This window comes from Sceloporus occidentalis, unplaced genomic scaffold (genome assembly GCF_023333645.1).
Source record: "Sceloporus occidentalis isolate IW3139 unplaced genomic scaffold, rSceOcc1.0.p SCAF_5, whole genome shotgun sequence".
Lineage (NCBI taxonomy): Eukaryota > Metazoa > Chordata > Lepidosauria > Squamata > Phrynosomatidae > Sceloporus > Sceloporus occidentalis.
The window spans coordinates 187,706,490-187,729,989 of NW_028316985.1; the positions used below are offsets into that span (position 1 = coordinate 187,706,490).

At 48.4% G+C, this 23,500-nt stretch overlaps 1 protein-coding gene across 1 annotated transcript in view; it reads right to left on the reverse strand.

The window, feature by feature from the left end:
- The window catches only part of EXOC6B (exocyst complex component 6B), a 249,521-nt gene that overhangs the window by 97,511 nt on the left and 128,510 nt on the right, over positions 1-23,500 (reverse strand). The window contains exons 8-15 of the mRNA XM_089526458.1: positions 22,582-22,650; positions 10,911-10,994; positions 10,734-10,780; positions 10,211-10,331; positions 7,710-7,781; positions 6,600-6,697; positions 6,068-6,173; positions 4,935-5,044 (exon numbers count right to left, since the gene is read on the reverse strand). Of these exons, the coding sequence (XP_089382584.1) occupies positions 4,935-5,044; positions 6,068-6,173; positions 6,600-6,697; positions 7,710-7,781; positions 10,211-10,331; positions 10,734-10,780; positions 10,911-10,994; positions 22,582-22,650 (707 nt within the window). The remainder of the gene's footprint in view (positions 1-4,934; positions 5,045-6,067; positions 6,174-6,599; positions 6,698-7,709; positions 7,782-10,210; positions 10,332-10,733; positions 10,781-10,910; positions 10,995-22,581; positions 22,651-23,500) is intronic.

The window sequence follows — 23,500 nt, forward strand, 5'->3', positions numbered from 1 at the left end:
GACCCACTGCTCCCGGAGGGCCAGATCACACTGCCCAACCGGCGCCCGCCTGCCCACCCTCCCTTCGCTCCAGCTGGGTGCAATATTCCTCTTGCAAAGCAACTTTCTGGAACTCAAACTGCTGTCTGGCTCGCCTTTGATCTCTCGTCAGCCTCGCATTAGGCCTAAAACGGCAGCCCCCCTTCCTTCCCTGTTGTTATCTGCAAATGGAGGATGACAGACAGTGTCAAGCGAGGAGGTGGGGAGCTGAGCGGAGCAAGGAGAGAATTTCAAACTGGGAAGAGGTTCAGAAGCGCTAATAACTGCCCGGGGCTCCTGGTAACTTGGCCGCCCTCCTGACCTTTTGTTCCCCACGGCCTGTTTCACCCGACAAACAGCGAGACTGAAGACAGGAAAAGCCTCGCCTGGATGAAGAGCAGAAGTCTTCCAGGCTGGCATCCTGATGCTGCTGGCCACCCCTTTCCCTCCTCTCTTGGTCCCATGGCTTCATACTGTCAAGGCTGCTTGGTGAGACCTAGCAACTCAGAATCACAGAGATGGCAGGGACCCAAGGACCATCTTGACCAGCGACGCCCAATCTCTGGTCCTCCAGGTGCTTTGAACTTCAGCTCCCAGAAGCCTCAGCCTTTCTGGGCAATGGTCTGGGATTCTAGGTGCCAAAGTCCAAAAGACCTGGAAGGCCAGGGCTTAGGAATCACAGATCTCTTCCACCATGCAGGAATCCACAGCTAAAGGATTTACTGAAATATGCCCATTCAACCTCTGTTTAAAGACTTCCAAGGAAGAGTCCACTAACCTCTGAAGCAGCTTATTCTACCACTGAATAGCTCATGAAGTAAGTTCTTCCTAGTGTTTAGGTGGAAGGATTTGTGGGGAAGTCTCCAAATGGACCCTCCTGGATAAACAAAGAGCCCTTTGCTCCAGGATCCTGGATGGAGATGCTGCCCAGTCTTGCCTCCCATGACCCCATAGCCTGAATCACAGATTGACCCTGGGGAACCCTTCAATGTGGCGAAGGGGCACTTTTGTTAGGAGCACCAAGGGTTTTAAGTGATGACAAATGGGGCATGGAGGAGAAGGAGAAGAAAGAGAGGGAAGAACAGGCATCTAAATGCCCCCTTAAAAAACCCAACTTTTCGGAAAGTTTGGCAACATGGAGATTGGTGAAGCTGCTTAACAGGAGACATGGACTCCTTGCCCTGCCTTCTTCCATGCTGCCCCACAGCTCTAGTAAGAGCTGTCCAAGAGTAGAACAGACTGCCTGGGAAGGTGATGGACTCTCTTTCATTGGAGGCTTTCAAACAGAGCTTAGGTGGCCACCTCTCATTGAAGCGTTTAACTGTAAATTCTTGCATGGCAGAGGACTGGACTAGACAACCACTGGAGATACCCTCTAGCTCCATGGTTCTATGACTGGGAAGATGTGCAGGATCTGGGCACCTTCGCAGACCCATCTTCCATCTGCACCCAAGAAAAGAGTGCTGCCAGCTCCACAGACCCAAGCAGTACTTGCGCAGCCAGTCCAGAGAACACCATCTCTGGTATGTCTGTGAGTCTTAGGGGCACCACAAATGTGGGAGGGGATATTGTGTCCCAAATTGGGAATCAGGCTGTTGGGGGGGAAGGATGAACTCTCCCACGTCGAAGCATGGTCTGCCCACCCTGCTCCAGTCTGTATGGATTGGGGTGGAGAGGATCCTCCTGCCTCTCCTTCCCCCACAAGCATTTCTTGCTTGGAATCCTAATGAACCATCAGTGTGCCGCCCTGCGCTCTTTGCCGCAGGTTCCACCTCTCAGGAAGGCATGACTCTGTGTGTGTGTGTGTGTGTGTGTGTGTGTGTGTACTTGATGAGACCAAGAGAGCCCCATCACTGGTGACAGTGACGGCTGATGGCCGGGATCCTGCCACAGCAAGAGCGGCTGCCCCTGACCTCCATGACGGCTGTGACAGACAGCCTGACCCCAGTCGCTCCAGGGAGCAAAGAAAATGACAAGGGGAGAGAAAGGCGAAGGGCGCGAAAGCAGCCCCCGTGCAAACTTCCTAATAAAAACTAATTCAAACTGTCAAGCTGAAGAGTCAACACTGGCTTGGAAGAAAGGGAAGAAAGAGAAAGAGAGAGAGAAGCAGGGAAAGGAGCCTAGCCATCTTATTTCTCTTGCGGCTCCTGCACTGCTAATCCAAGGGTGGAAATAATAAAGTTAATAGTACCCAGGGGTCCCTTAGGCAGGACAAGGAGGGCACTTGGCCAGCCCTGTCCCAGAAAACCCAGCAGGCTCTCTAGCACAGAGGAGGAGGAGGAAAGTAAGGCTGGCCTAGATCCGATCCAGAGAAATAAACGCCCAGACAAGGTGAGCCTAGATCCTGATATTTTCTGCACCGACAGCCCCAGCTGCCATAGAGCAGAGACAAGGGACCATGAGAAAGAGAAAGAAAGAAGCTACTAGAGGCAAATGCCATTTTAAAGATGGGGTGCAAGGGAAGAAAGTACTGGAAAGACATGGGAACCTTGGTGATTTCTCCCCAGCACCAAAAGGCGACACCCAGAAATCTCAGATTTGGTGGCCTAACTCAGTGTTGTGTGTGACACACCTGGACATTACCCACACATTTCCCCTCTTATCTTAAAGCCCAAAGGATGGACTGGGCACTTGCCTTTTAAGGTGAAAGCAGAACCTTTTAGGAACCCTTGGTGATAGTAATGAGGCAATGCCCAAGCAACTATCTCAGACAGTTCCCCCAAACCTGATGGTCCTTGTGCTCAGGCCTTTGTCAAAGCAAAAAACCTCACATCTCCTAGGTTCAGTGTGTTTCAAGGCTCTTGGTGCTTATGGTATGATCTGAGAAAGGCTCTCCTCAGTACTATAAGTTCCTTTGATGGATGCTCTTTGTGCATCAAATTCTCTAAGATATTTTCTGACTCTCCCATCTTCATTTGCCACTGATATTCAGACTTGGCTGTTAGTTGGAAGAGATCTAAGTGAAAATGTATGACTGCCCCCCCTCCCCGCCCCATGCAGAGAAACAACAACCACAGTTCCTCCACCAATAAGTTGAGCAGTTCTGGGAACCATAGGAGCCTTGGAAAGAGCAAGGGCACTTTGGGACATTCAAATACTAATACAGCAGAGCAGGGGGGCATCTCCTGAAGTTATTTGTCCTCAAGTGCAAGGATGAAATAGTAATGGATTTGCAACTGTAAAGGAAACCCTATTGAGATGTGGTGGCCACCAGAAACGTGAGTATCTCCATCTTGAATTGCTTCTGGTGGACCCAACTGTTGGATCATTTCCTATTCAGTAAGGCTCAATTGTCCTCATTTTTCTTGGAGACTGGGAGGGTGGAATGTGGAATAGACTCCCAGGCAGATGTCTTGCTGGGAACTGGCTCAAACTGCCAGGAAACTGGATCAGAATTGCAAACGTCCTGCTGCTTCTTGGCTTCTTTGGCTGGTGGAGAGGCAATGAACTGGCCCACCAGCTGACTCACAGTTTCCAGAGCATGTCCCCAAGAGGCGATCTGGAGCCAGGCATGTTCAACATGGAGAAGCCACTCTCCCATGGGAACCAGAAGGGAGAGGGAAGAACCACTGGCTCCAGATGGCTTTTTCCTTCTCCCCTTCAATTTCTTGGGAAAGGAGAGTGTAGAAGAAGTATTAGAGGTCTGGTCCCCACATTTAGACAAGGTCACCTCTACCTTCAAGATCAGCCTACCTGGGCTGGTTGGACATTATCTAGAAGCCCTTGTCCTTGAGTGGCTGAGTCCTCCCAACTTTTCTCCTTAAATAAAATACAATTCTGATCATGCCTTTTAGGCATCTATAAACTACCTTGGAACTGTTATTCCATGGCTTATACCTGCCTAAAAGGCATGATCAGAATCTTCCTTTATTCAAAAGGAAAGGCTGGGAGAGGTTTGTCCTCTCAAGAGCTTCTAGGTAATGGCCAAACAGCGTGAAGCCCTTGAAGGTGGAGCCCAAGGGGGATGTAACACAACCTAAGCCAGATGTTCATGTGAGCGCAAGTGTTAGCTGCTGTGCTCTAAGCATTAAACTAGATTATACCCAGGGAGGAATCTGCCATAGACAATGCCAAAAGGAGCAACATTGGGGGGCAAAAGGGGGATGTCTCAGATTCACCCCTTCCTGGGCCCAAATCACCTCCTGATTCTCATACCCCAATGACAACTCTGTGCCAGATTTTGCCAGTGCTACAGTCACTTTAAAAAAAATAATAATTCATCATCATTGCCACCACCATCATGTGTTCTGGGAGGTTTTGTAGCATTGCCTCACTCTTTGAAGGCCCTCTGCCCTGTCCCAGCCAGACCCACATTCAAAGCACTCAATCCTCCAAACAGGAATGCCTTTGGTGATGGGGAAAAGAACCCAGCAACCACAGCGGATGGCCATTTGGGCAGAGATGTGGGGTGCAGGACACACACAATAGGGGTTTCTCACATATTGGTCTAGTTTACCCCTTGGCTAAAGAATGCCTCCATGGCTGCATCTCCAGGTCCAATTACAGTGCGCACATGCCATACGCAGGCACACTATGTGAGGCTTTAACCTTACGCAGAAAGTTAAACTGTTGGAAATATAATGGTGTGTGTGCCACGTCGCATGCAGCAATACTCTGGAGTTTGAGTGTACGCATTTTTCCCCATATGCAGGGGGTCTGGAACGGGTCCCCTGTGTATGGGGAAGGCCCACTGTATATGCCAACAGCCAAATCATGTAATGCTCCCTGATCGTGCCATCTGTCAGACTGGAGGAGGGAGACTCTGTCCCAGCAGAAAAGCCAAAAAAGAGGGATGCGTTTGCACACAGGGATCCTGAGAGAGCCCACCGAGGGGCAGAAGGAATAAAGCAAGCAACAGTTTTGCTGGCCAGGAAGAAGTCAAATGAAGATGTCAACAAGCATCTGGTTATCCATACCTCAGATGAAGGTCTTCAGAGAACTTTAGGCAAGCGTAGATAAACTCCTTGATCTGGCTGTAAACGCGTGGCACAAATTCGGAAAAGGGGAACTTCTTGGGGAATGTTTGCTGAAATGGAAGAGGCAAGAAAGAGGTCAGAGATGCCGAGCAGGGAGAAAAGCAAACAGACATACACAATGGACAAGGTACGTTTTCACGAACATTTGCACACTCCTCCAGAGCTCAGGCCTTGGGCCTCCTTCCTCCTACTCTGGTCCTGCGAGAGAATTGGCCTTTGCCCCAACACCATGCATGCCTCGATGTGAAGAGACCTCGCCTGGCACACCTTTACAACAGCTTGGCTTCCTCTTTGCTGTGCCACAAGTGTGGTGCTGTGGTCTGAGCAATGGACGACGACTCTGGAGGCAAGGGTTCAAATCCCAACTTGGGCATGGAAGCCCAATGAGTGACCGTGGCAAGTCACATTTTCTTAGCTTCAGAGGAAGGTAAAAGCAAATCCCTTCTGAACAAATCTTGCCAAGAAAACCCCATGATAAGGTCGCCTTAGGATTGCTATAAGTAGGAAATGACCTGAAGGCACACAACAACTAGCTGGAAAGGGCCCACTTGTGCATGGCAGTGGAGTGGGTCCCATGCCACAAGACTTCTGCAGGAGCATAGGGAAGGAACCCTAACTGTCAGCTGCATGATTCCACCCCAAGGGGATTGGCCAATGAGCTCCTGTTGTAGATTAATGTTTTAATTAATGTTGTAGATTGATGTAGATTTGTTTGATAAAACAAAAAGGCCACTTCCAGCCCCTAAAGCTGTGCAACATAGAGGACAGTGCCCAAGCCTCCTGTCATGCTCCTCTGTTCTCTTCCACACCAAACTCTGCATCTGGTCTCTCTGGTCACCAAAGTGTCCTTTCACGAAGTCTAACAAAAGTGGAGGAGTTTCCCAATGCAACCCATGCTCCTCTCCCTGAGCTGGTATTTAGTGCTTGTTCAGCAGACAGAATCTACTGGGCCACCCAGTTAAACCTCTGACCTTAAAGCAGCCCATATGGGCACCTGCCTAGTTGTTGCTGAAAAAGCCTCTAAGGGCGAGTTAAAAGTTCCACTACCTACACAGCCATCTACCCTTGCTTACCTTTTCCAGCTCTGCGTCATTGAATGGAAACTGTCCTACCATCTTCTGATACAGCTCTTCGTTGGCCACTGGGATGGGACTGTAGTTATCAGAATCCAGGATATGCCTGGGAAATACAAAAGCCAAAGTGATCTTTCCCCTTTTTTTGTCTTCAACAATCTTCTCCCCCAGGACTGCTACACTAATAATCCAAACTTTCTCAACCACGGCCATGCTGAGCACACTACATTTTAATTGTTTATCAGATGGTATCTTAAAGTCCCTTAAGAATTTTATCTCACCTTTTTCAACAACTTTCTGAGGCTTATATTTCCCCCAGTTCTTTGTTAGTAATACACCATATTTATTTTGCACAAACCCAAATGATATCACTGCAGCTGCTTTATTGTGCTGTTTCTTAGATTCAGTCTGTGTCATCATGCTGTATGAAATAATAAAGTGGTTTTCCTAGTGATTATTATATTTATGCCTTTTCTGGCTTTAACCATTGGTTTGGGAACTGCCCAGAAAAGGATGAAGGAACCTGCCTTACCGGAAGGCTCCTGCCCAGGTCTTCAGAAGAATCTCGCTGTACTGATCCCGGATTTCGAGGAGCAAGTCGAAGAGCTGGTTGACGGGAAAACCGTATCCCTGGGCAGAGACAAGAGACATGTTCAGAGACCCAGTGGCAAAGATCCTCCAGGTCCACAGGAATCTGCCACCAATTGTGGCTTCCAGACAAGGAGCCCTGCATGTGACATCGATGGGCAAAGAAGCATTTGCCACATCCATGCTTTGAATGATGAACCTTATGCCTCAGACAATGAGCAGTGTGTGAAGTTGCCCTCAGGCCTTGTTCCTTGGACCCTTGTGAGCCCCATGGAAGCTTTCTCTCCTGTTGCAATGGGGAAAGTGTGGCTTCCACTGCTTAAGCAAGCTCCAGAATCCACACTCCAATCTTTTTGAAAACAAAATTGTCCAAAATACCCAAACACCTGCAACTAGGGAAGAGTAGGGGGCAATGCTCAGACTACTACACCACACTAGATTATCAGGAAGTTGGCTTGAGAAAGCCAAAAGCATGGAGAAGTTGCCTCCCATGCCTTCTAGGGACACTGGGAGTCAAAATAAATAAGTAAATAAATATTTTATGGGGGAAGGCTGGCAGAAGGTTCAGCCCTCCAAATTCTGGGGAGAGGGTTGGTGCCCCCTAACCCCCACCAGTTGCCCATCCCAACTCCTTCAAATGGAGGATCAGAAGCAACAGCGGAGGAAGCTTTTTGCTAAAGAACAGCAGAGCAGGAATTCCAGAAAACTCAAAACAAAGGTGAGTTTTGCATGAAAGAGAAGGAGGGGAAGCATTTCCAGATGAATTGGAAATGGCCATCTAAATTGGTGCCATGCAAGGAGAGAGGCAACTCACCCAACATCTAACTTTTGCCCCTTCAAACCCTGCCTGCAGACCCAGATTTAAACCAGATTGTCATGCCTGATGTTGGAGGTCCCAGCAAGTAGAAGAGGACAAGGCGCCCATGTTGAGGGAGAGGAAGGCTGGGAGGTGAGGCTCTGGGCTTGCACCTTGGCTCCAGGGGATCCCATGAGGACTGGCACCTTGAGAGGCAGGGAAAGAAAAGGATGGAAGGCAGGTAGGGAGGCTACACACCTGGAGTGTATCAGCAAAGAGCACAATGAGGTTTTTCAGGTCCAGGACAAGGTTGGGATCAGAGCAGTACGACTGAAACAGAAAGATGGAAAAGAAGATGTCTTTATTGACTTGCTATTTGCTGACTCGTGGGCATGCCGAAAATGATGAGCAGCATGAAATCTATTCCCAGCACTCACCAGCTCACAGACCCCCTGCCCCATCCCAGAATCATAGAATCACAGAATCATAGAGTTGGAAGAGACCACAAGGGCCATCCAGTCCAACCCCTTTATCCTGCCATGCAGGAACTCTCCATCAAAGCAGCCCCACTGACAGATGGCCATCCAGCCTCTCTTTAAATACCTCTGAGGAATGAGTGTGTTCCACTGTCAAACAGCCCTTACTGTCAGGAAGTTCTTCCTAATGTTGAGCTGGAATCTCTTTTCCTGGAGCTTGCATCCATTGCTCCATTGTGTCTTATTCCCTGGAGCAGCAGAAAACAAGCTTGCTCCCTCCTCAATGTGACATCCCTTCAAGTATTTAAACAGGGCTATCATCATATCACCTCTTAACCTTCTCTTCTCCAGGATAAACATCCCCAGCTCCCTAAGTCCTTCCTCATAGGGCTTCATGGTTTCCAGACCCTTCATCATTTTAGTCGCCCTCCTTTGGACACACTCCAGTTTTTCAACATCCTTTTTAAATTGTGGTGCCCAGAACTGGACACAATATTCCAGGTGGGTCCTCATCAGAGCAGAATACCTTCACTTAATTAGGAAAAGGGCACAGCAGTAAGTTTTCACTGAAGAGTGTGGATGAACCCACAGACACTTTGTGTGTGTGTGTGTGTGTGTCTGTGTGTCTGTGTCTGTGTCTGTGTCTAGGCAACAAATGATGAATCCTGCCTGCCTCCCTCCCTAAATATGCCTGCCAAGGTGTGAGATTTGCTGGAGGTGCCCTTGTCTGTGACCCATCAGTCAGTATGTTGTGGCAGGCCAGAGGAGAGGGCCTTCTCTGCAGTGGCACCCCACTAGTGGCATGCACTCCATTCTCCAACCAAGCAGCAACAGCAACCACAATAGCAAGTACATTTCTATACCGCTTTTCAGTGAACTAGCACTCCCTAAGCGGTTTACAATCTGTAAGCCAATTGCCCTGAACGAGTTGAGTACTTATTTTACCTACCTCCAAAAGGATGGAAGGCTGAACGGACCTTGGAGCCCTCCTCTAGCATTGAACGTACAATGTTGTGGCTGCATTGACAGCATTAACCACAAGTAAAGCTTTTGGGGGCAGGACTGATCATATCCAGACTGACATACATGAGTTGCTTCAAATTGCTTTAACTGTTTTCAATCTGTCCTGTTCTAAGTGCTGAGTGGTTTTAAAATGTTTTCTCACTGTTAAATTATTCTCACTGTTTTTAAATTGTTCAGACTGATTTTATTGTGCATTGTTTTAACTGAGACCCTCAGATGCAGGACAAGAAATAATCATTCCAATGAATAAATAAAATAATGAAGCATTGCTCAAAACCCACTTTAAGAAGGAACTTATCGCATTTTTAAATAAGCCGACTTACCCCTGCCGCGCTGAAGTCTATTTCAGGATGCAGTCAGGTATTATTGCAGGAAAAATGCCGCCAATGCCGCCACCCGACTGCATCCTGGCTAAAACCCGGCTACAAGCCACTCTCAGATGGCCAATTTGCAAAGTCGGGAGCTTGGCAACTTTGCAAATCAGCCAACTGAGAGTGGAAATCAGCCAGCTGAGGGAGCATTCAGGCTGGGTTTTAGGTGTGATGCAGTCGGGTAACAGCGTTGGTGGTATTTTCCCTGCGATAATACCTGACTGCATCCCAAAATAGACTGCAATAAGGTGGAGTAAGTCGGCTTATTTAAAAAGGTGATAAGCCCCTAATTTTCAGCAGTAACAGCTTTGCAGTTGACTTGCCTGGTTGGACCCCTTGGGCACCAAAGGTTGCACGAAAGGCACGCAAAAGCTGAGCATCACATTCAGTGGGACTTGCCACCAGTAACTGTGCTCAGATTATTATATTTTATTGGGAGTATTTTATTGGGAATGGTTGTTTTAACGCTATTTTAGGGTGGGAGGGAGATAGGGAATTAGGATTTGATATGTTCTGCTATGTTTTTACTTGTGGCTTGTTGTGTTGTATTTTCATTGTTCTTTTGTTTGTTGTTACCTATTATTATTATTATTACCCGCCTCGATCCAATACAGGTAGAGGTGGGATACAAATAAATATTATTATTACCATGATGATGATGATGATGATGATGATGATGATGATGATGATGACTGTAGAGCCAAGGCAACAACAGAAGCCAAAGACGCTCTCTGCCTAACATACGTTGCGTTGTTCTTTTTTCACACAGTGAGGGAATGCCCAGCCCATTGAAAGCCACCCTGACACTGCCAACAGTAAAGGCCTGAGACATACCCAGGCTGGAATGCCCCCGCCAACATGACCAAAGGCCTGCAAGGCCACTACGTACCGAATGTGTCCGGAGCGCAGCAATGGTTTTTGAGAGCGCCATGTCCCACAGTTCGTCAGTGTAGGCTCTGTCCACCAATCCCTGGCTGGTGTGCAGGATGTGGTCCTCGATGACAAAAAAGCTAACAGGAGAGACAAGGAGAAGCAGCTGTAAGGAATCATGCTCAGCAAATGCACCTAGGAATTATCTGAATTCCTAGAAGAAACCGGATGCGCCTTATGGCACTCTGGAGCTCCTGTGCTTACAAAATAATTCTAATGGTAGGCAGAAACAAGGGCTGGAGGAGTACATAACACAACCTTCTTATTTTAGATCAGTCACAAGAGGAGACCAAATATTGCTACATCCATTTTCAACTCACTGCTGTTTCTGGCTATGGGCAAACCTGTTAAAGTGGTTGGCCTTAACCATGGTTTAGGGAAACGGAACAGGATGAGAAATTATGGTTTGAATCTGGTTTGTTTATCCAGATCACAACAACAGAGAAAAGTGGAATGTAAACAGAGCAAAAAAGAATACATACCCTACGATCTGATTGAAATATTTCCGATAGCCATCCAATGTTTCATGCTGGAATTTGATGCCGAGAACAGGGGAGAAAAGGAACAAGGTTAATCCCCAACGTGAGGGGGGGGGGGAGCAAATTGAGATGTCCCCAGGAAGGGTGCCCCACACCACCCAAACCGCGAGAGAGCTGTACCATGTTAGAGGGTGGCTGTAGCACCAGGCGTGCCTGCTTTCGCCTCTGCTTCCGGTAGTAGTTCTCAAAAGTCTCTCGGGCCCCCTGAAAAAGAAAGAAGAGGGTCACGCTCTCGTCCAGAGAAGCAAATCCACATGCACCCCTTGCAGAAAACAGATGCTTCCCACACAAATTAAGTAAAGATACTTAGGCTAAGTATGAGGACCTAAAGACAATCTACTCTGTAGAGATTTTGGACACATTTAGCCAGTCTTAGGACACAGTGTGGCATAGTGGTTTGAGCACTGGACTACAACTCTGGCAATTAGAGTTCAAATCCTGGCTCAGCCATGCGAACCCTCTCAGCCTCAGAGGGAGGCAAAGGCAAACCTACATATGGGTCATCAGAAGAAAGAAACGTCTTGAAGTCATTCGACAACAAAAGGGCACAAGGACTTCTAAGGCCCTTGGAACCTCTTAGAGGAAGAGAGCACCTCTAAGGCTCATGTGTTTCTGTCTGTCTATGTGCGCCTTCAAATCACCTGCTGATTTATGGTGACCCCGTGGGTTTTTCATAGGGTTTCTTTGGGCAGGAATCTTCAGAGGTGGTTTTTGCCAGTTCCTTCCTCTGAAATAGAGTCTCCAGCAGCTGGTATTCTTTGGCAGTCTCCCACCCAAGGACTCGCCAGGGCGAGCCCCGTTTAGCTTTCAAGTTCGGATGGGATCTGGTGCCTTTAGGTTCAGCAATTCAAAATCTCACTGAGGCCTTGTGTCTCATCAGTTGCCAGGGGTTCTGGGCACAGCTTTAAAGGATGCACTTCCAGAAACAAATGGGCAAAAGCCCTTGATCTGGGTGGAGGTGACCAGTCAGCTGTGGCCTTCTCTCTCTCAGTCTCTGGAATCAATGCAGTCTCCCACTTCCAGCTCCATGATGCCATCGAGGGGTAAGACCCCCCCCCCCCGGACACAGACAGCAGCCCCCTTACACCTGTTTCCTTGCCAGCTTCCTGAGCTTTCCCCTCCATTTGCCCTTGGACACCCCAGTGGGCCTGGCAATGAAACCATCAGATGGCATCCTTGGTGTGAACAATGCCCAGTTTGGGAAGCCCTTTGCTGCCACTGCCCAGAGCAGCTGCAACCAAGGGCCAGAGTTGGCTTTTCCTCTCTTCCGCCGGCTCCAGCAGCCGGAGACATCCCTGACCAGTTCACCTCCGAAGAGCCAAACACACACCTAAGCAAAGACTCCCGTCCTCTTTTTCAGACAAACACACCCACACACACACTTTCTTGCTTGCTTAAAAGCCTTTCATTTCCCCCTGTCTGGCTGCAGCTGGAATTCCCCCTTTAACTGCCCAGCCAAGGGAAGTGAAGACAGTTTTATAGAGAGAGAAAGGCCACAGGCTCCTTCATGGGTTCTCGCCTGTGAAGTAAGCGGGGAGCTGTTTTCCTAGGGCTCACTAATGAGGGTCGGCAGGACATCACACTTTGCCATCTGGCTCATTTGCGCATGGGAGGGCAAATGCTTTGCCCCGCACGCTGCCAGGGACCCTCCAAAGGCAGCCCTTAAAGGAAATGGGTGGGAGAGAGATGCCCCCTACTGGCTGCTCCTTGGCACTGCTGGGAGCACCAGCGTCTCCGTCATCCCTGCCTCCACTCCACAGCAGGCAAAAGCCAAAGAGAACGCCAGGGCTGGCATGATGCTTCTGGGGACAAGGTGGAGAGAGTGTGCAAAGCAACAACAACAACAACAACAACAACAACAACAACAACAACAACAATATATTTAGGGATTACCATGACAAACTCGAATTGTGTGATATTTAAGAATAATCATGTGAAGCCGTGGAATGAAATCTAAAAGGATATGTTACAATGGGACAGACTAAATTTGTCACTGTCAGGGAATATTTCTGTGATAAAGATGAATGTGTTCTTTAGAATGATGTTCTTGTGTCAGACAATACCATTTTTGACAACTGGTGTGCCATTTAATCAATGTCAAAATATATCACCATGTTTATATGGCAAGGGAAGAGGAACTCTGTGTCACATATAAGGTATTACAAGATGCAAAAGAGAGAGGAGGATTGGGCTATTGAATTTGAAACTGTTATTATGCAGCCTGTTGTTTAGTTTGATTGAAAGATTGGGTGGTGTTGAGAGAGAAAAGATTATCTTCTCAGGTACCTAAGGAAAACAGTGTGTTGTCTAGAGCGTTTATCACACAAAGGAGATCAGGAGTTTATCCCATGAATATCCTGGAAAAATCATGTAATTACGCAAAACCATTTCACACGACGACACACAAAACCTGCCATTAAAGTGTTCACAAAGAAGCACTAATGTGCATCTTTTTACTTTTAGGATTTCTGCAACAACGCATCTCTGACATCGCTTTATTTGCGCAGTTGCATGTGATAATCATTCGTGAATTACTCGCCATTTTTGCTTTATTTGCAGGATGTTTTAAATTCACTTTAATCTCTCTTTAATGCTGAAATTAGCCCCCATGTGATAAACTCCTAAGTGAGCATAAAGAGACACCAGTGGTCTGCAGAGGAGCCCTAATTCCGTCCAGATGTGACCCCAGAGGTGGTTCTCTCTCCCTCTGATGCCTTTGCTCAAAGCCAAGCGGTGTTTTACATCCTGCTCAAGACGGTCAGACACAGACACACCACATCAATTTGCAAGATTTTAGAAGTGCTCTTAACAAATGTAGGGACAGAGGAGAGCATGCCCTCTTCCACTCCTTAAGTTGGATGCCAGCTCTGTCTCCTTTTACCCGCATCACTAACACCTTTCCCAGCAGGTGCCAATTAGGCAACTCTGCTCAGCGGAAAGTCTCAAGGGAGATTCAGTGGCTTCATGTCAGCTGCAAAAAGTGCCAGCTGATCCAAAGCAAGGCAAAAAAGGATGACTCTTCATAGGCCTATAACTCCAGAAATTCCTCAAGGTGTTTCTGCCTCTGGGAATCCAGGGCAAATGTGTGCCATCGAAAAGGTAAAGTCCTGGGGAAGGGGCCATGCCCTTCATAAGTATGTGGCTTCACCCTTTTCCTGCATCTGGACTTGTGAGCAGGAGACAAGCCCAACCACTCAACCAAGTGGTTTAAAGCAATCATCTCAGTGATGATGACAATCAAGAAGGTGGCAAGACATGAGAAGGCAAAGCATCTGAAAATGGGACGAATCACCTGAACTGCTGAAACTGGAAAGTGGGATCCAGGGTCCTTTTTATTGTGCTAAGATCCTGCGCTGTCATGGTTCCCAACCCATGGATCCTGCGATCTGTAGTGCAAGGAGGGGCACTTAAGACAGAACACTCCAGGGCCTCACCAAACTACACCTTCCAAGGATTCCCTAGGATGCAGCTGTGGCAATTTGAGTGGAAAGACAGAGGAGTTTATCAGACAAAGGAAATTGGAAGTATAATCCGATGGCAATCTGAATGCAATCGTGGGGTTTAACTTTATTGCGTGATAGACTGCCACACGCAAATTCGGGCAATGGCAAACCAGTTTGAATGTAATTCGAATTCACATAAATTTGCTAAACTAGCAACTTTAAGTGAATGTGTTCTGGCCCCACTTTGTTTTCATTCGAATTTAAGAGAAATTCCTCCCGTTTGATAAACTCCAGAGCTACAAGTGTGTTGCACAAGAGGTCCTGGATGAGGAGCAGGGCAGCTGTCAAAATCACTGACGAGGAAGTGATATGGGGTGCAAGAGGGAAAGCTTTGGTCCTCCCTCTTCCAAGCCCTCAGCCGCGTGACACACCAACTCCCTTTGCATCTGCTCAAATGGGATACCATACTTCAGAAGAAAAGGAGGAGAAATCCTTGCTCAGTTCCATTAGGATATCTGTACACTCCTTGGACTCCTCCTTCTGCAGGACCCAGACTGATTCATCTTCTCCAGCCCTGAACGCTGGTCATCCATTTCTGTTTCTCTCGCCTCTCTTTAGCTGGTGCAACGTGCCACAATCCACATCTCCCCTTCCTCAACCTGCTAAGATTTCAGGAGCATCAAAGCAAATGGGAGGCCTGGATATTTGGGGAAGTCCAATGTGCTGGGTCCATACAACTGACTCTGACCTGCCAGCATTTAGATACTGGACAGCATAGTATAATCCCACTGTGCTGAAGCATGCATGCAGGACAAGGTGTCTGCTTTCCCCCCAGGATGCTTTGTAAGGTCCTGGACTGCGCCTCTTCCATCCTGCCCCTGCTGTTAGCCATTGATGGATGCCTCTGGTTGAGTCCCAATTAGGGGGGGGGTAGGGAGGGAGCAGGATACAAATAAATACAGTAATAATGATGCCCCAAACTGGAGCAGGAGGAGAGGAGCCTCCGCTCTTCCTTCTGGGAGTCTCCATGGAGCACAAGATGGGAAACCCGCTTCGGTTGTGGGAGACCAACTCCTGCTGATTATGCTAAGGGAACTCTGGCACCTGGATCAGCTGGATCGCAGGGGAAGTTACTTTTCTGTTGCTAATGGAGTCAAAAAGATATTATCTGTCTTTTATTGACCTTTCTCCCTTATCCTGAAATGGTCAATAACGTGGATGGCCTCTACCTACATTGAAATCAGTGCCATCTTAATGGGATCTCAGAGAGAATACAGGCCTGTGACTCTAAGATCATCATCATTTTTCTCCTGCAGGATTTTTAACATCTTTGCCTGAGGAAGGAGCCAGTAAAGCTTCGAAAGCTTGCATGATGCATTTTATGCTTTTGGGGTTGTCCCGATAAAGGTATCGCTGCTTGTGGATTTTGGATTTTGTTGTGTCATGGCACTTGGTGTGAGCTTTCTTGTCTCTCTGCCTGTCCTCCAAGTTCAGCCTTGAGACCCAAAGCCTCCTGTTGAGTCTCCCTATCAGCATGGGACAAAATGCAGGCCTGTGTGAATGGAAGCGTTCAGTGTATCCTGGGGAGAAACTGGGTCACCAGGTCAAGCCAGCCCAGGGGTGGCTGCAAGGGCAGGAGGGCAGGGGCAGGGGAGACATGAAAGTGCTGGCCGCCACTCTCCAGATTTCCAGAGCCAGGCGGTCCGCAGGCGGTTATCACCGGTCACTGACACTCGGTCCTTCTAATGGCTTTTCCTGTGTCCTTATCAATGCAGCGCACAAAGCTTCTCCCTCTGGCCTTTCCCGATGATCTCAGCCCCGTGTTTATAGCTATCTAGCTCCACCAGGCACTGCTGGGTCAGCCAAGTCAGGAGACCTGGAGACAGGCCAGAGCGGGCCGATGGGGTGCCAGAGATGGAAAGAGGCAGGAGCAGCAGGAACAGCTTCACTCTCTGACCTCACCCTTCCAGGGACCAGAGGCAGAAACTACCATTCGGCATTGGCATCTGCATCCATTCAAATGTGGACCTCACAAACTGGCCAAAGCAAACCCAAAGCATGGTGTAGTGGGCTTGAGCATTGGACTATGACTCTGGAGACCAGGGTTTGAATCCCCACTCAGCCATGTAAGTCCACTGGGTGACCCTGGGCAAGTTGTACTCTCTCAGCCTCGGATGATGGAAATGGCAAACCGCCTCTGAACAAATCTTGCCAAGAAAACTCCATGATAGGTTTGCCTTAGGGTCACCATAAGTCAGAAATGAAGGCACACAACAACAACAAAGCCCAAATGAGAATTCTCCCTGTCTGCCCCAAGCTTTCCCCAGCCATACTCCTTCAGACATGGAGATACTGCAAGGATCTTAGGTTATCCACGTAAAGAATTTGGCTCAACGGCAACTACAGGATCCAGCTGGGCTCAGGCGGCAGAAGGGAAATAAGGGGCCATGCAGGAGGAAGGTGTTGCCATGATGAGTTGTGCATTGGTTTCAGCAGAAGAGAGGCATAGGACCCCACAGACTTTGGGGTTCTTAACAAGAAAGACGAATGCCCCCTGCAAACTGGCTCCTTCCATTACTCTCAGGTTGCTGAGTCTGGCCCCTTTCCTTCTCATGAGTCAACCCTTTTGAAACTGGGGCACCAAGGCAGTGGCTGACTTGGTGTGAGGAAGCCCAGAGAAACCCTGGCACAGCAGAGGTCTTGGCTATGTCAGGCCCATGCCATTCGCCCAAGGAATATTGAGCAACTGGCATCTCCGCTAAAGCAATGGGTTTCCACATTTGGGTCAAATATCTCAGCACTGACCAGCCCAGGGCTTCTAAGAGGTGAAGTCCCAAGAGACGGAGAAGTGCTGCTCTGAAGGACCTTTGCCAGGGGGTCCCAGGAATGGTTGGAGGCAACCTGAGAGCTTTCCCATCCTGAACAGCTCCAAAGCACAAGACCAGCATCCCTTTGTGACCCTCTGTCCCCTTCACCTTCATGTGCTGCACCTCTTCTGCAACCAGCAGCTACTAAGCAGAGTCCACTCGGCTGTCTGCTCTGGTCCAGCCTTTGTGGAAACTTTGGAGTGATGGACCCTTGAGGAACTTTGTTCCTTTGAAGCTGATTTGATGGCATACCAAAACAGCAACCACCTAAATACAGTAAATTCATCTTCAGCAGTGCCGTTCCTACATGCTGCTAATGAAGGGGGCATCTCCTCCATGCTCCTCAATTCCAGCTGAAATGAAGTCTTGCTGGTAGTCATCTCCAGTTCTGGGAGGGAGCTATCGCCTGGAGCTAGGCCTGGCTCTTTGGAATTGGATTCTGCAGGGTGAGTTATGGCAAAGATGAGCTCAGCTACGCCTGGTGCGCTGCTCAAAAGAAGTCACGAAACGCGAAACAGGTGTGGAGGAGTCACACACACACAAGGCATGAAAGCGCCTTTTTTTTTAGTAGATGTTGTATCAACTGCATGCTTCTTCTGTGATCTTTGATTGTGTTCATTTTAAATTTCATCTCACTGTAACTAATAGCTGTGCAGAGTGAGGGTGTGGCGTCACATGATGCATGGCCCGATGCTGCCCTGTTGCCGCCGTCACACCATGCGCCCGACCGCATGGCAGGCAGTGTCACAGCGCTCCTTTGGCTCTGCGTCCAGATGACGCAGTGCCAAAAGGAGTGCCAGAAGGTGCCACGGTGGCAGCAAAGGACCAACCTCCGATACTCTAATGGTTGGTCCCTGTCTGCCCCAAATTGCCACACTTCTGTCCGCTGATTTTTAACTATTTTTGATCTGTATTTTATTGTTATTGTTTTTGCTTATGGGGGCAGGATAGGGAATTATGTAGGATTGGTTTTATTTTTATAATTTGTACACTGTATATTTTGTACATTTCTATATCTTATCGGGGTGTACTGTAACCCGCCTCAATCCATAGGGAGAGGCGGGATATAAATAAAATTATTATTATTATTATTATTATTATTATTATTGGTACCCTTTCCATGGCGCAAAAAGGAGCCGCTTTGCCTTGATCTGGCGCTGAAAGGGGCGGCTGCAGGCCACCCCTTAGGGGCAGTCTGTTCAGCCCCTAAGTCATCCCACAAACTTGTCCCAGATATTCATACATTCACCAAACATCATTGTCTGCTATGCCACATCTGCCAGTCTTCCTTTCTTGCAGTCATGACGGTTCATGTACTCCGAAAACAAACACCTACAATTTGGCACTCCTCCTTAAACTAAAGTCTGTTAATACACTCCAATTAAATTTGGGAGTCTATGGCAGCCTGTTTGGGCCTGGCATGGATACCCAGGACATTGGGTTTTGAAGTTCAGTGCTTTAATGGGTAAGTGGGTTGTGATTTATAACCACATTTTAAATTTGGGGAGAAGATTTCCCTGTGTACATGAAGGACACCTAATCATGACCCTCAACCAAGCCTCAGATTTCTGCTTAGGACAAATAAGGGGGAGGCCAAATTCTCTGGCTTCTCCTTGAACCATTTCTTTGTAGTTCCTCAGTGCTTTCAAGTTAATTTCAACTTTTGCTGACCCTATCACAGGATTTTCTTAAGGAGATTTATTGAGAGAAGTCGTGCCATGGCTCTTCTCTTAGGCTGAGAGAGGATGACTCTTCCTAGGCTGTGCAGAAGGGTTCCACAGCCAAATGGAGATCTGAATCACAGAATCATAGAGTTGGAAGAGACCCCAAAGGCCATCAGGTCCAAACCGCCTTCTGCCATGCAGGAACTCACAATCAGAGCATCCCCATGAACCGATGACCATCCAGCCTCTGCTTAAAGACCTCCAAGAAAGGAGACTCCACCAAAATATCTGAGGGAATGTGTTCCACTGTCAAACAGCCCTTACTCTCAGGAAGTTCCTGCTAATGTGGAGCAGGAATCTATTTTCCTTTAGCTTCTATCCACTGCTCCGGTTCCTGTTCTCTGGAGCAGCAGAAAACAAGCTGGCTCCCTCCTCAATATGGCCTCCCTTCAAGTACTTAAACAGGGCTCTCATATCACCCCTTAACCTTCTCTTCTCCAGGCTAAACATCCCCAGCTCCCTAAGTCATTGCTCATAAGGCATGGTTTCCAGACCCTTCACCATTTTAGTCGCCCTCCTTTGGACACGCTCCAGCTTCTCCACATCCTTTTTGAATTGTGAGGCCTGACCAAAGCACAATGGAGTGGCACTATTACTTCCCTGAATCTGAACACTATACCTCTACTGATGCAGCTCAAAATAGCATTGGTCCTCTTAGCCGCCGCATCACACTGTTGACTAATGTTCACCTCATTTGAACCCAGGTCTCCCAGAGTCCTACACCAGCACTCAAACCACCATCCCACACAGGCCAACTCTGACTTATGGCAACCCTCTCCTAGGATTTTCTTGGCAAGACTTCTTTGGTAGGAGCTTTGCCATCATTCCTTTCCTCTGAGGCTGAGAAAATGTGACTTGCCCAAAGCCACCCAGTAGGTTGCCATGGCCCAGTGGGGACACGAAACCCCGTTTCCTGGAGTCTGAATACTCAACGCACGATTCCATGCTGGTCTCAAGTTGTCTTCCGAGGGGGTTTGCCACCATTGTGCTCCTCTGAGGACGGAAAAGTGTGACTTACCCAAGACAGATTAAGGATTCAAACCCTAGCTTCCCAAAGTGCTTCTCCAACACCAAACAACTACACTACATTGGTTGACCAAAGCATCTCCCCATTCTGCCAAAGATATTGGGGCCCTTCTACTGGGCACAATGCCTACTTTTCAATAACGGTGTGTTTTGTGGGTTCTCTACACCCAAGTAAGCACTTAAAGTGAATATTTCGTCCCCTCTGTAAGAAGCACGCACTCATAACCTCCGCTGGATGTGGCGTCCCAGGGCCCACCAGCGTCCAGTGCCGTCCACCAGCACGGCTCAACTCCAGCCGGCTCCCTTTCCCTCCCGGCTGCCCTTCCTGCCAAAGTTCAGCGCTTCCTGGAAAGTTCTCGGCGGAGCCTCCTCTGTCGTCTGCTGCCGCGGCCGGGCTGACGGAAGGATTTACAGGTGCCTGGGCCGGTCTCTGAGACCATGACCGCCCGCTGACCCTTACGTTACAATATGTGAACTCCTGCCCTGCTGATAAGGAGGGCTGGCAGAGGGAGAAGCAGGGCTTTTTTCTCCAATAATCCTTTGGGAACCTATAAGCTGCTCAGCCATAAAAGTGAGGTGACAGGAAGGTCGGGTTCACTAAAAATAATAAATACGGCGGTATTTATTCAAAGTGGGCCTTTTCAACTGCAGGCCAAGTGCTTAGATAACGCTACTGGAAATGACAAATATTAGCATTTTTTGGAGCTATTACATTATGATCCTTCCGGCCGAAAGCGATGTGAACATTTTCTCTGGTGCCCGCCTGACCGCTGACACGGTGCATGCTCCAAAACGGAGGCGCAAAAGCCTATTCAGGAATTAGCCACAGGCCAGGGGTCCCTCGGAGGTCAGGCCTAACATCTCAGTGTGTGTGTGTGTTTGTATGGGTATACGTGTGTGTCACACACACCATGCAAAAGCCACACTTTGCTGCTCTGTTCGCTTTACAGCCTTCGGCTTCTCACTCAAAGCTGCTTCATGGATGTTAAAATTTCTCAATCTCAGTTCTTAAGAGTTTAGGATCATAGAATGACAGAATCATAGAGTTGGAAGAGACTTCAAGGGCTATCCATTCCAACCCCTTGCTGCCATGCAGGAATTCACAATCAAAGTATCCAGCCTCTACTTAAAGACCTGCAAGGAAGGAGACCCCAACACACTCCAATATTCATCAGGATGCAACACAAGGAAGCAGAACAAGGACCCAAGTGAGCAGAGAGACGCTCTCAAAGCTCCACAGGGACACATCAGGAAAACCTTGGAGGTCGTCTGCCTAAAGCGCAGGAGCTAAGATAAAAACAGCGTTCTCCGGAGAGGTGAGCCACCAAGTCATACCTTTTAACACAAGGACAACAGAGGAGGAGGAGGCTGTTGGGATGAAGAGGGGGCTCAAAGTTCCCCTCCCCAGCCACTGACACCTAGCCAAACACTGGAGACACAAGGCAGCCACGCCACAAAAGAGCTGGTGCAAGCAGCATGGTACAATGCTTCGCAGGCCCTCTCCAGAATCTTGGCAAGGGCATGCCATGTCTTCGCTCGCTGGCATTACAAGGGGCATTCTGCCTTTTGCACAATTAAAACAGGGGCAGGTGCATATGCCCAGACACAAGAAGTAAGAATGCACAGATTGGACTGAAGAGAGACACAGAGACACAATGGCCTACATTCTACTGTTGAGCTGCAACTAAAGCAGAGCTTTGGAATCAAATAGGATTCCCCACCATTGACTCACAACTCAGCTACTGGCTGAATGAGTCTACTCCTGTTGAGGCAAAGCCACAGGATTCCAGCCAATAAACTGTGCAATAAATGCCATGGCCTACAGGGCCTGATTCACCAGAAGGAGCAGGCTCAGCATCCACCACAAGTAGGGAGGACAGGCACCCAGTATCCCCTCTGGTTGACCAAGAACATTCAGGCCCCAGAAGGGCAGGTTGGATCCTGCAAATTCCTCTGATCCTCAGCTGCTGCTGACCCCAGAGGATTGTGCGGATGCTGCTGCCCCAGGCTCTGGTCACATGGGATCTTCTAGTGAGCGTAGATGCCACATACATTCCATTCACTAAGATTTCGCATTTACCCTTTCTATAGCTTCCTACTGCTTCCCTGTCTCTCTGTTTTAGTGACCAGTGCATGGACTGAAGTGATGGGAGCTCTGGAGGCACAAGAAGGAGAGGGAGATCAATAATTGATATAAACCTGAATGTACCCCCAGAGTCTACGCAGTCATTAAGGGCCAGTTAAAGGTTGCAGTGGGATCCTGAGAGGTTGTTTGGCTTAAATTATCTTCCAGGGGCAGAAATGCCTTTGAAGAATGTGTCAGACTGCAATGCCTGCCTCTGGCAATAATGTTAGAAGATAACCAAGAGGAGAACTTTGCAATTGCCTTGCGACAGGAGAGTAAAGGGAACAATTGCTGTTGCTCCTAGGATACCAGATACCAGAAACACAGCCAGCCCAGGGAGTCCTGGCTTTGCCCGCCACCAAAAAATCCTGCCTCCCAAAAATCTCTTCATTTGTCTTGCTACTTCTCCAAAGCCTTTCTTTTCCCTGTCCAACTATTCCTTGTCTGAGACTCCTTTTCTTATATCCAACAGAACATTGATATCTGTGGAGGAGGGAGGGAAGGAGAAGTGAGGCTGGCTCTCAAAGACCGTCTTGAAGAACCCAGACCAACTTTCAACGTTCTCATAATAGCCACAAAATGGAGGCGAGATGCTTGGTCACTTACCAATACCGAGTAGATGTGCAAACAGCGGTAAACCGGTGAGAAGTCCACCAGATCCTGGGCGCCAGGCACCTAGAAGGATACCAGCACAAACACACTGGGTCACCATAAAACAAGGGAATGCAACCACCCACAAAACAGCACATATGCATTCAAAAGAACCCAAGGGAAGTACCTGGATAGGGGATCACAGGAAGGGAACACAGGGACCAGCTAAGAGGAGGGACAGTTTCTTTCAGGGGTAGGGATAAGATGGCACCCTCTCTGCCCTTGCTGCCACATTCTGCCAGCGTTCAGGGGATAGAAACCTGTTTCAGTGTAGTTTTCTCCTCTTCCCCCCCAGGCTGTTTTAGGCCCAGGAGGAGTCTTTTAAAGGTGTTATTTGTTTTACTTCTTGCTTCAAAAAGATCCTTCCTGGAGCTACTTCAGAGCAGGGCAAAAACATGGCAAAAGTGCCTCACGCACACATTCCAGTTGCAGGGTGCAAGGGGCATTTAGCGTGTTTTGTTTTAAGACTGGGGGAAAGGTCATAGAATCATAGAATCACAGAGTTGGAAGAGACCACAATGGCCATCCAGTCCAACCCCATTCTGCCATGCAGGAAATCACAATCAAAGCATCACCGACAGATGGCCATCCAGCCTCTGTTTGAAGACCTCTAAGGAAGAAGACTCCACTACACTTCGAGGGAGTGTGTTCCACTGTCAGACAGCCCTTACTGTCAGGAAGTTCCTCCTAATGCTGAGGTGGAATCTCTTTTCCTGGAGCTTGCATCCATTGCTCCATTGGGTCCTGTTCTCTGGAGCAGCAGAAAACAAGCTTGCTCCCTCCTCAATATGACATCCCTTCAAATATTTAAACAGGGCTATCATATCACCTCTTAATCTTCTTTTCTCCAGGCTAAACATCCCCAGCAATTCCC